General features: G+C 45.9%; 1 protein-coding gene across 1 annotated transcript in view; it reads left to right on the top strand.

The window, feature by feature from the left end:
• Positions 1-13,688, top strand: part of LOC126413136 (insulin-like growth factor-binding protein complex acid labile subunit) — a 465,921-nt gene that overhangs the window by 434,560 nt on the left and 17,673 nt on the right. Inside the window, exons 4-5 of the mRNA XM_050083029.1 lie at positions 4,564-4,725; positions 13,197-13,583. Coding sequence (XP_049938986.1) covers positions 4,564-4,725; positions 13,197-13,583 — 549 coding nt within the window. The remainder of the gene's footprint in view (positions 1-4,563; positions 4,726-13,196; positions 13,584-13,688) is intronic.

Here is a 13,688-nt window from a genome sequence, read left to right as displayed (position 1 = left end):
CTTTGTTATAGATTGCGCTGTAATAGTCACAAACATATCGCTCATAATTTTAGACGAACAGTTGATAATAGGTAGGTTTTCTAAATTAAAATACAGAACGTAGGTACGACTGAACATTTTATTTCGGTTGTTCCAATGTGACACATGTATCTTTGTGAACTTATCATTTCTGAGAACGCGTGCTGTTACAGCGTGATTACTTGCAAATACCACATTAATGCAATAAATGCTCAAAATGATGTCTGTCAACCTCAATGCATTTGACAATACGTGTAACGAAATTTCTCTCAACAGCGAGTAGTTCGCCTTCCACAATGTTCGCACATGCATTGACAATGCGTTGACGCATGTTCTCAGGCGTTGTCGGTGGATCACGATAACAAATATCCTTCAACTTTCCCCACAGAAAGAAATCCGGGGACGTCAGATCCGGTGAACGTGCGGGCCATAGTATGGTGCTTCGAACTCCAATCCACCTGCATGAAATATACTATTCGATATCGCTTCAACCGCACGCGAGCTATGTGCCGGACATCCATCATGTTGGAAGTACATTGCCATTCTGTCATGCAGTGAAGCATCTTGTAGTAACATCGGTAGAACATTACGTAGGAAATCTGCATACATTGCACCATTTATATTGCCATCGATAAAATGGGGGCTAATTATCCTTTCTCCCATAATGCCGCACCATACATTAACCCGCTAAGGTCGCTGATGTTCCACTTGCCGCAGCCATCGTGGATTTTCCGTTGCTCAGTACCACATACTATGCCGGTTTATGTTACCGCTGTCGGTGAATGACGCTTCGTCGCTAAATAGAATGCGTGCAAAAAATCTGTCATCGTCCCGTAATTTCTCTTGTGCCCAGTGGCAGAACTGTACACGACGTTCAAAGTCGTCGCCATGCAATTCCTGGTGCATAGAATTATGGTACGGGTGCAATCGATGTTGATGTAGCATTCTCAACACCGACGTTTTTGAGATTTCCGATTGTCGCGCACTTTGTCTGCTGCCGATGTGCGGATTAGCCGCGACAGCAGCTAAAACACCTACTTGGGCATCATCATTTGTTGCAGGTCGTGGTTGACGTTTCACATGTGGCTGAACACTTCCTGTTTCCTTAAATAACGTAACTATCCGACGAACGGTCCGGACACTTGGATGATGTCGTCCAGGATACCGAGCAGCATACACAGCACACCCCCGTTAGGCATTTTGATCACAATAGCCATACATCAACACGACATCGACCTTTTCCGCAATTGGTAAACGGTCCATTTTAACACGGGTAATGTATCACGAAGCAAATACCGTCCACACTGGCGCAATGTTACGTGATACCACGTACTTATACACTTGTGACTATTACAGCACCATCTATCACAAAGAGGAAAAAGTGGTCCAAATAAAACATTCATATTTCTTTAGGTACTACACAAATATGTAATAAAAGATGGGGGTTCCTGTTTAAAAAAACGCAGTTGATATCTGTTTGACTTATGGCAGCGTCATCTAGCGGGCCAACCATAGCGCCACCTGGTTTCCCCCTTCAAGCTAGACGAGTTTCATTCTTTGTGGTTTTTTCGTTTGCTGCTTATTGCGTGAGATGGAGCAGCCTTTACAGTGAAGAAGATGGTGAAAAGACAAAACGTAAGTGAAACATAATGCGAAGACACACACACACATACACACAACCTTCCAGACAGAATTAATTAATTTGAGGCATATACACAGCAATTTTCAAATCGTAATTTTGGCTTAAATAATTTGTCTACTTTAACGTGTATGTGGTTGCTGATAACAAAATGTGAAACACAACAGTCACTGTAGAAACATAATGCATCAGGAAAATCACACCATGTGGTAGAAAGGTATGAATTCATAATTTTATGTGTTTCTTCAAGTATCTGTAATCACGATTTAGAAAATATTATTTACTTGCACACAAAGAGTAAAGAACGTTCTTTATATTTAAAATCAATAAAGTAAAAGCCCACTCAAGGTGCTGCAAATGCAGTAAACATGTGCGGATAAAAAACAAAATTGAGTTTTGCTAAAAGCGGACCACATCCAAAAAACATATGAATATTGTACATTCTTTCTTTTCTTATTTCTGAGCAGTAACGGTAGCACGTTCATTCTCCTTGGTACCAGGGACATTTAGGAATGTGGGGAACCGGACAAGTAGAGTTAGCAGGCAAGGAGATCTACCGGAAACATAACGTCATACAGTGTGCCAATCCTCCACAGGCTGTCACTTGGCTGCTGAATCGGATATCCACGCCAGTGGTAGGAGTGGCTAGCCGTGAGGGACAATAAGGTGCAGTCGAAGCAGCCGATTATGGAACCAAAAGAACCTCATACCGGTGAGCCTGATGTGCAGTAGCTCTGTCCGGCCACTGAATACCTTGCCGTGCTGACAGACCGATCTGCAGCAGAGCCCGAGCCCTAGATCAGACTGTAAATCGATTGTTTGATGGTGAGTCTGCGAAGCCAAGAAATGTGGAAGCAGAAATCTACCTAAAGCTTCTTGGCCTCCACATAAATGTCAACACATTTCGTCTCCTGACAAGTGTCATTCCGCACAACTATCACGAACTTTTCATCCGTACTACACTCATGTTCATAAATTAAGGATAATTGCAGAATGTGGTGCCACACAACGTGGATTACACAAAACTGGTGCTAATAGCATAGGGGAACACACACGACACAGATCTGTAAGTCCACGGTATTGGTGATAAGTTGAGAAAACACATGTGCTGCAAAACGCCACTGTTTCCTGCGCATTTGCCCCGACATCAATATGGTATATGATCACCATGCACACGTACACAGGCCTCACAACGGGTTGGCATACTCTGGATCAGGTGGTCGAGCAGCTGCTGGGGTACACCCTCCCATTCTTGCACCAGTGCCTGTCAGAGCTCCTGAAGTGTCGTAGGAGTTTGAAGACGTGCAGAGATACGTCGACAGAGAGCATCCCTGACGTGCTCGATGGGGTTTAGGTCTGTAGAACAGGCAGGCCACTCCATTCGCCTGATATCTTCTGTTTCAGTTTACTCCTCCACGAAGGCATCTCGGTGGGGCGGTGCGTTATCATCCATCAGGAGGAAGGTGGGACCGACTGCACCCCTGAAAAGGCGGAAATACCGGTGCAAAATGACGTCCCGATACGCCTGACCTGTTACGGTTCCTCTGTGAAAAACCTGCAGGAGTGTACGTGCACCAATCACAATCTCACCCCACACCATCAAACCACGACCTCCATACAGGTCCCTTTCAAGGACATTAAAGGGCTGATATTTGGTTCACGCCAGATGAAAATCCGGCAAGAATCACTGTTCAGACTTTACCTGGACTTGTCCGTGAACATAACCTGGGATCACTGTTCCAATGACCATGTATTGTGTTCTTGACACCAGGCTTTACGGGCTCTCCTGTGACCAGGGGTCAGTGGAATGCACCTTGCAGGTCTCCAGGCGAATAAAGCACATCTGTTCAGTCGTCTGCAGACTGTTTGTCTGGAGACAACTGTTCCGGTGGCTGCGGTGAGGTCCCGAGCAAGGCTCCCTGCAGTACTCCGTGGCCGTATGCGGGCACTTATGGTGAGGTATCGGTCTTTTTGTGGTGTTGTACCCTGTGGACGTCCCGTACTGTAGCACTTGGACACGTTTCCCGTCTGTTGGAATCGTTGCCATAATCTTGAGTCACACTCTGTGGCACAAGGAGGGCCCGTATTGCGACCTGCTGTGTTTGACCAGCCTCCAGTCGCCCTAGTATTCTACCCCTCATAACGTCATCAGTATGTGTTCTTTGAGCCATTTTCAACTCACAGTCGCCATTAGCACGTCTGAAAACGTCTGCACACTTACTCGCTGCACCGTACTCTGACATGCACCAACACACCTCTGCGTATGTGGATTGCTGCCAGCGTCACCGTGCGACGACCGCTCGTCAAATGCGCCGCATGGTCATTCCCAGAGGTGATTTAAACGCTCAAACCGCCAACCGGAGCATAGTTTCACAATGTATTACCACTAACCTTAATCTATGAGCGTGAGTGTAGTTTCATAATTATTTAGTATGGGCGCTAATATTGCTGTTGTGCGTCCATGCTAACATGTTATCATCGTTGTGATCATCATCATCATTGCCTGCACTTATTCATCAGTGGGGGATATTTATTTGGGAATGGTGGTGCTTGTGGCCTCCTGGTTCACAAGTTATCTGACATGCCCCTCGAGCAAGACAGGTACCACTTGGAACCAGGTCCAACAAATTTCCATGAGTGGTGGGCGCCTTTGGGGCAGTCATAAACTAGGATGACTGCACAATGGTTACAGTGTCTTGCGGAGCCCATGGCTTGACTCATCGTCGTTAACATCAGTGTGAAACTGGGTGCTACGTAGATGTGCCCGGACCACTTATTTGCGACTATACTGAAGTAAAATCTTTCCTAATCAGAATTAAACATAGCCTAGCCTGTGGCAGGAGATGTGGGATCGGTGGCAGAGAACTAACGGATGCGTCTCTTCTTCTCTCTGTCCCACGTGGCAGCACACGCCTCTGACGACGGTGGCGCAGTTCGCGTTCGCGGGCCTGCAGAACCTGACGGCCATCCTGCTGGCGCACAACCGCATCACCCGCGTCGAGGGCTACGCGTTCGCAGGGACCTCCAGCGTGCGGCTGCTGCTGCTCACCAACAACCCCATGCAGAAGGTAAGCGCCCTGCGCGCAGCCACTTGCATATCAAAACTATCCGAAGCTTCACTTGCAAGTTATTTGTTGGACAAGTCTTCTCTCGTTATCAGCCGAGTCGTGGCCTCCTGTTGTCGCAACGTTTCGATGAGTTTCCTACTCGTTATCCTCAGGCAAAGATGACAAACGTCGAAACGCCACGACTCGGCTGAAAACACGAGAATATTTTATCAGCGAAATTCCCCGAGAAAGCCAAAGTTCCCTTTATTTTGTTTTCTGCATGCGTAAATTATACACCGCACTAAATGTCCAGTTGACCAGACTGTATTACTAAATCAAATGTCTGAGACAGCGATGTCATACATCCTCAACGTAACAAAGAGATGTCGTTAATATTAACGCAATTACGTTTCTTCTTATCATTGGTGTTAAACAGCAAGAATGAGGTGTGAATCTAAACAGTGCTGTAGTTTTGTTTACAGGTCGTGTTCCAGGAGGAGTGGTTAATATAAAGGGATATGACAAGAATACTTATTTGAAGCAAAAAACTTCCCTAATCCAAATGGTTTCCGAGATATAACATATTTAATGTACGTTGTTATTAATTTTCTGTATTATTCAATGCATCGTCAGGTTTACACAAGTACACGTGTACAACAGTTTTAAGCATACAACATGCGTTCTGCAAAGCATCAGTCGAAAAATACATACAGGGTGAGTATGGAGGAAAGGTACATGCTTTTGAGACGTATGCCCTATTGCGAATGGTTTCCGAGATAGAACACGTTTAATGTCACTTTTGTACGTTTTTCTTTAATAACTCGAAAACAACACATTCCAACGAAGACGTGTCTCAGTACACAATTAAACTAAATTAAACTTGCTACAAAAAGGTCCTATTTATTTTTTGTCTAGGATTAACAGTTTGCGCGGAGAGATCGTAGGAACATTGAAAGTCTAGCGCGACGCGCGTGCATTGTGGCTTAGGTACTTTCTGTGGGCAAGTTTGAAGTAGTTTTCCAATTTCATAGACCACAAGCGTCCGGTATCAAAATGCTCGTCTCAACTTCCTCTATATTACAGTCGTACGTTGTAAACAATGACAATGAATAATACAGAAATTGAATAGTGTAACAACCCACCCGTCACTTATCTGGTTTTGGTGTGTGTTCACCCCAGGTAATTGACTAATAGATCAACAGAGAGTGCAAAACTGCCGCAATGTCGGATAACGCAAAGAAAGTAATAAGGCCCTGTGACTCCTGATTGAAATACGGTGGCAGTGTTGACATTAATTGATTCAGAATTGATCCCTTTTGATTAAAAAGGAGAGCACATTGATGTTATATTCAGCTATTGAACACCAGATGCAAATGTTGAACACAAAATTAATTAAGAAAGTGACTTGGAATTTCAACTACTTGATTGAAAACAGATGCAGTCGATTAGCACAGATTTATTTTAACTCACGACCTTCAATCATCACATTACATTACTCTCCTAACAGGCAGTGGTAATAAATTGCGTTTGCGTGGAGTAAAGTGCGATAAATCAAAAGTAATTCCTATGACTGACCCAGGCATAATGCGAAGTGCGAGAAGAATTCTACAATACACGGCCCATGAAACCGTCGTGGAAACTTTGCCGACATGGACCAACAAATTAATCAGTGGCCGGAGCGGGCGCAATATCACCGAATTCAGCGTGGTGGGGCGTCGTCGTTATGCGGATGTCGTCTGACCTCGTGGTACTGCAAGGCTGCACTCGTCTATTCACTTCTAGCTATCTTGCTAGTACATAGCTGAACGAAAACTTTCTATCTCCAACCCCAATCGTTCCGTTTGCTAAGACCTAAACTGCAGAGGTGCTCACTCTCTCTCAGGCAAGCTGAGTAAAGAACGCCACGTCCGCACTCTAGGCAAGCTGGGAACGGAAGACCACTACAGAGACTTCTCCCAGTCTGCTCTTCGCCTTGGTTTCCCCTCCAGCAAAATCACTTACGCCAATTGCAGCACAAGTCACGTTAATTATGCATCGCTTCCCAGTGCCAACCAATGCCTGCTCTGGGAAGTGAACAAATTCCCACAAAATTTCCCTTCCTCTCAACTTCTGCTATTTAGCTCCTCCCAGGCCACCCATCAAGGTTAGTGTCTGCACAAAACACCAATTTTCCGGAATTCTGACTCCTAGGAGAGTACTTCAAATTCCTTGGTCCTATGTTCCCATCGGAGGCTGACGTATTTCATTCTGTCGTTCTTCACCTGATTTACTTCAGACTCTGCGGACTGTGAATTCAGCGTGAAGTTGCTATAGTCTCGATCACGCATATTTTGGCCTCTGTTGACCACTCCACCATAGCTTTGCGCGGCTTTCTTGTATGTTTCACTGAAAGCGGGACAATGGACATTTATCAACAGGCGTACAAGTTCTCCGTCTGCTTCCCGGTACACCAGCATGAGGTCAACCACCCACTCATTGTCACTCATCTTAAGGCGGCTGGAGGCTGCACCCCGTTACCGCTTTCTCGGAGCTTGAGCCACCCTAAGCTGCCAATTGACGCTTACCTTCGCCGCTCCCCAGCCAGCCACGGTCAACTCTGAATACTTCCCTGGGATAAACTAGCCTCCAGTAAATCGACGTGTTTCCACAAAGTTTTCATGTTGTGTGAATTACTTTAAAACCATCACCTGACATTAATTATTCCAATACGTCCATACTATACCCTCTACAAGATGCACTGTGCCTTGTCAGTCATTTTTGTTCAGCTCTACTGTTCGCTCAACATGAGTTAGGTGATCTTTAATGACTTCATGTAAGGGGCATAGTTCTTGCCATCTTACAATAGAAATGTATATTAAAAGTGTGCTATCTCGTAAGCCATTCGGAATAGGGCATATGTCTAAGTTTTTTGTTCAGAATCTGTAATGCTATCACCCATCAAAACACATATCTTTCCTCCTGATTCACCCTGTATTTTAACACAGTCACCTCCAAACATTATGGAACACGTGCAGAAAGTCACTGTGCGCTGGTAGTAACACTACACTGCTCCATTTCAACAATGCGTTGCTGTTACTGAACACGTTGTTGGGGTTCACATTCAGAAGAAAAATGGGAACTTGGAAGAATATCTGTTTCACTCAATGCGCCGAAAACTCTGGTAAACATCCTATGATCAGGAATTCGAGTTGTTGGAAACCCCTGTTGTTCGGCAGCAGGAGGAGCATTACCTTGCCAGATGCCCTAAACGTACACCGTATCTATGTATTCTTTATTAACGTACATGTGAGACATCTTAGCCAGCGCATGGACAAACTCAGTTAACTGACAACTGTGCGTTCGACAGTTTAATGGCAGGAAGATATCCCGAAAAAAGGGGCTGAAACCAACGCTGCAGGTGAGGTTACAATTAAAAGTCAAGAGAGGTTGGCAGGGTAAGACAATTATTTAATTATATGAAATAAAATCAACTTCTGAACGGTTTACGCTAGGACATTCAAACAGCACGATTGGTCGTGGGGCGTGATAGGAATTAGTATGCGCAGTGTGGTTTGGATTAGCTATGAAGCCCAGTTTCATTTGGATCGGCTCCTCAAAAAGCAAAACTGGCGCATTTTGTGTACTGAGAATCCACATTTCGTGATGGAGAAGTCTCTACACCCTCAACGGGCGACTTTATGCTGTTCAGTGTCCAGTCACGGAATAATCAGTGCGATATTCCTTGATGGCACACACCGGTACCTCTAATATCCAGTAGCACGTCCTGTTGCATTGACGCATGCGTGTATTCGTCGTGGCATACTGTTCACAAGTCCATTAAGGCAATGGTGGTCCAGATTGTCCCACTCCTCAACGGCGATAGGGCGCAGATCTCTCAGAGTCGTTGGTGGATCACGTTGACCACAAACAGCCCTTTTACATCTATCCCAAGCATGTTCGATGGGTTCATGTCTGGAGAAGATGCTGGCCACTCTAGTCGAGCGATGTTGTTGTCCTGAAGGAAGTCATTAATAAGATGTGCACGATGGGGGCGCGAATTGTCGTCCATGAGACGGATGCCTCGTCAATATGCTGGCGATATGGTCGGTCGGAGGATGGCATTCAAGTATCGTACAGTCGTTACGGCGACTTCCATGACCACCAGCGGCGTACGTCGTCCCCACGTAATGTCACCCGAAAACAACAGGGATCCTCCACCTTGCTGCATTCAATGGACAGTGTGTCTAAAGTGTTGAGCCGGACAAGGTAGCCTCCAAACACGTGTCCGACCATTGTCTGGTTGAAGGCATATGAGAGTCTCATCGGTGAAGCGAACGTGATGGCAAACCTGCGCGGTCCATTCGGCATGTTGTTGGGCCCATCTGTACCGCGCTGCATGGTGTCGTGGTTGCAAAGATGGACCTCGCCATGGACGTCGGGAGCGAAGTTGCGCATCATGCAGCCTATTGGGCACAGTTTGAGTTGTAACACGACATCCTGTGGCTGCACAAAAACCATTATTCAACATGGTGGCGTTGCAGTCAGGGTTCCTCCGAGCCACAATCCGTAGGTAACAGACATTCATTGCAGTAATCTCTCTGTATCTCCTCCACGTCAGAACAACATCACTTTGGTTCATTCCGAAACGCCTGGACACTTCTGTTGTTGAGAGCCCTTCCTGGCACAAAGTAACAATGCGAACGCGATCGAACCGCAGTATTGGCCGTCTAGGCATCGTTGAACTACAGATAACACGAGCCGTGTACCTCCTATCTGGTGGAATGACTGGAACTGATCGGTTGTCGGACACACTCCGTCTAAGAGGCGCAGCTCTTGCATGGTCGTTTACATCTTTGGGCGGGTTTTGCGATATCTCTGAACAGTCAAAGGGACTGCGTCTGTCATACAGTATCCACAGTCAAGGTCTATCTTCAGGAGTTCTGTGAACCGGGGTGATGCAAAACTTTTTTTGATGTATTACCCGAAGAAGACATGTGATCAATTTCAGCAAGGTATGTAGGCTTCGTTCATCAGTCGTTTGACTGGTTTGGTGGGAGTCTTCCACAAATTCCGTAACTGTATCAAACTCTTCATCTCAGTGTGGCATTTCCACCATGCGTGCACAATTAGTTGTTAGATAATTTGCAATATCTCTTTTCCTCTGCAGGTTTCGTCCTCTGCAGCTAGCTTAGGTACCACGGACTATATTTTTTCCAACTCAGTAAGTACGGGGTGAACCAAAATCCGTTTCTTCACGGAATAAATGCTTGAAGTAACATGGGGTTTTATTGAAACAAAAGAAAAAAAAAAGAAAGAAATTCAGAAGTGACCAATAGATGGCGCTTCATGTGATGCAAAAGCAATAATTGGCATAACAGCTGATTTTTAGCAAAGGCATCATTCATTATGACGAATACTGAACACTTCGGCCGTCATTAATCAACAATCCTTGTAGTTGACGGTCAGTGTTGTGAACAGCATTATACAGCGTATCAGTAGGTGTGGTGAGAAACTGCTGTCGGATGGTGTCTTTTCGCATTCCTAATGAGATCCGGTGATAGCGGTAGACTTGCGATTTCAGCTAACCACACAACCAGTAGTAACACTTATTGGGGTCTGTGAACCTCGGAGGTCAAGCGTGACATTTGTGGCGGCTCAGTACGCGATCTTCACCAAACTATGTGCGCAAGAGATCATTCACACGCGTAGCAATATAGGGCGGAGCGCCATTCTGCATAAAAGCAGGTGTTTATCAGCCAGGCTACGGATGATGTGGCCAACGGCTTTACCGAAGTGGTAATAACGGTTCTCCGTCAGATCACCGAAACTAAGCGCTGTCGGAATTGGCTAGCACATGGATGGGTCACCTACCTGGTCTGTCGAGTGCTGTTGGCGAGCGGAGTGCACTCAGCACTCGTGAGGCCAATTGAGGAGCTGCTTGGTGAGAAGTAACGGCACCAGTCACGAATACTGACAACGGGCGGAAGAGCAGTGTGCAGACCACATGCCCCTCCATATCCGGTGACACCTCAGGGCTGATCATGACACGGCGGCCGAACGGTACCGTTGGCTCTTCGAGGCTTCTTCGGATGTTGTTTTATTTATTTAGGGATGATGTGATTTTGTGACGTATCAGCGTACCATGCACCCATCATACCGACAGTCTGAAATGCGGCACAATGCAGTTCCTCGAAATAAGGCACCTATCACGACTGATACGGTAAATGTATACCGATCACGATTGAAATGGTATTCCACAGCACACCGTGACTTTCTCGTTACGCGGTGGGGATTCTGCGACAGTTCCAGGATTTTCGGTAGATCAAATTCTCCAGTGTAGGATGTTCACAGACGCTCGGAGTGCGAAATGGATTTTGTAGAACCACAACAAGTCAGACAGCAAATTGTTATCTTCCCCTATTTTTTGAAGTCCCCACACCACAAATGCTCTCCGCGTCACAGAATCGGTAGCTAACAGTTTATGATGATGCTGGATTTTGTACGGATAGCATTGGAGTGTACGCCTTAGTGCTCTCCAAACAGTGTTGTTGTGGTCTTCATTCCTGAGACTGGTTTGATGCAGCTCTCCATGCTACACTATCCTGAGCAAGCTTCTTCATCTCCCAGTATCTACTGCAACCTACATCCTTCTGAATCTGCGTAGTGTATTCATCTCTTGGTCTCCCTCTACGATTCTTACCCTCCACGATGGCCTCCAATACGAAATTGGTCATCCCTTGATGCCTCAGAACATGTCCTACCAACCGATCCCTTCTTCTTGTCAAGTTGTGCCTCAAACTCCTCTTCTCCCCAATTCTATTCAATACCTCCTCATTAGTTATATGATATACCCATTTAATCTTCAGCATTCTTCTATAGCACCACATTTCGAAAGCTTCTATTCTCTTCCTGTCTAAACTATTTATCGACCATTTTTCACTTCCATACATGGCTACACTCCATACAAATACTTTCAGAAACGACTTCCTGACACTTAAAACTATACTCGATGTTAATTTCTCTTCTTCAGATATGCTTTCCTTGCCATTGCCTGTCTACATTTTATATCATCTCTACTTCGACCATCATCAGTTATTTTGCTCTCCAGATAGCAAAACTCCTTTACTACTTTAAGTGTCTCTCTTCCTAATCTAATTCCCTCAGCATCACCTGACTTGATTCTACTACATTCCAGTACGTGGAATACCGGTGCGACGTGAGATTTCACAATCGTTGATTGCACCATGTGGAGATGAACCCGCTTAAGTCTTCATTTCTTCGAGAACTGTCCGAGCAGCAGTACCACTTGTGTATGGTCGCCCACTACGGGAGTGATCGTCTGAACAACCCGTGGCTTCGATCTTCATGGTCATTTTCTTCACAGTGATACTTATCACAGGACCTTTACCTGATCGAATACCCTTCTTTCGGCGATAGGACTGTGAAGCTGTAGTTGCGGATTCTCCTTCCTCATAGGAAATCTTCACCAACAGTGGCTTTTCTGGTAAAGTCCACATGCCGCGATTGCTGGCGCATCTGGCTTCCTGTCTCACTTTGAAACATCCCATTAGAAAATTAATGAAATACTGTGCTGATAAATCTCTTACGTTATTTGATTTTCGAACAGCTCTGCAGAACTGAACGTACTCAGACATTTCTCTATTTACTTATTCTGATCAACACTAAACTGGCACACAATATTTTTAGCGCAACGCAATCTGAATTTCAATAATCCCTACAAAAGAATGGCCCTGACTAACAATAACCTATACTTTCCATGAATCACTTACCTCACAAAAATCTTCGTTACTCGAACTACTGCAATACAGCGAGCGCCAATATTGCCAGCAAAATAAGATTCTAACTACTGAAGGCACTAACTACTGATAGGCATGGTTAGCAAATGAAAGATTTTGATAGAGAACAGACAATGTATTTACCTTAATAGTGTTCAAAAGTTATTATATATATATATATATATATATATATATATATATATATATATATATATCAGTTCATGACTGTCTTACGCACGTCCAGATCATCCGCTCTCAAAACTCCGTCATCTCACTCCCCACTGCTGGTGGCTCACCTCCAACTGCGCAACGCTATGCGCTGTTCACATCCAACTGCCCAACACTACAACAGCGACTTTTCCAACAATGCCAACCAGCCTCAGACTTCACACAGCACAGCCAGTGATTTTCATACAGAGCGCTAGGTGACGTTACCAACATAAAAACCTAAACAGCGTATTGACAACTGCAGCCCGTTTTATACACGAGTCTTAAGCGGCGTCCACATTCATCTCACGGCCGATTTTTGCACCCGTTTCAGATTTTAAAAAAGCCATTTAAGACACTTGCGTCCCACTGTAGATTATTTACTGGTTTTCCAGCTGGCTGTCGACCTAGCAAACCCTCTTTCCTTCATGTTTTGGGCGTGGGAACGGAAAAGGGCGGAGTGAACTGCATTGCACCGACAAGAGGTGCACTGACTACTGTCTGTCGCAGGTGGAGACATCGGCGTTCTCCGGCATGACGAATGTGGAGCGCCTGATCTTCCCGTCGGGCATCCGCAACGTGGAGGTGGACGCCTTCAACGGGCTGGACACGGTGGGCGTGATCAAGATGGCGTTCATGGACCTGAAGTCGCTGCGCGCGCACACGTTCCGCGGCCTGAGCCACGTGCACGTGCTGTCCATCCAGGAGAGCGACCTGGGCGTGATCCGCGCCGGCTGCCTGGAGGGCCTGACGCACGTGGGCACGCTCAACGTCGTCAACAACAAGATCGACGCCGTGCAGCAGCTCGCCATCCGGCCGGCCAACCGCATCCGCGCGCTCCGCTTCCTCGGCAACCACCTGCTCGAGACGCCGCGACCCGGCGCGCTCATCATTCAGGTGCGGCGCAAGCGACGAGTGTCCACTGCGACAAACTATCTGCCGTGTAGTTTCAGGAGGCGTACAGCCAAATTTTGTAGACTAAATTAAATGAAACTATAGGAA

Source organism: Schistocerca serialis, chromosome 7, assembly GCF_023864345.2.
Source record: "Schistocerca serialis cubense isolate TAMUIC-IGC-003099 chromosome 7, iqSchSeri2.2, whole genome shotgun sequence".
NCBI lineage: Eukaryota > Metazoa > Arthropoda > Insecta > Orthoptera > Acrididae > Schistocerca > Schistocerca serialis.
Note: the sequence above shows the minus strand (reverse complement) of the source record. Positions and strands in the feature narration are given on the sequence as shown.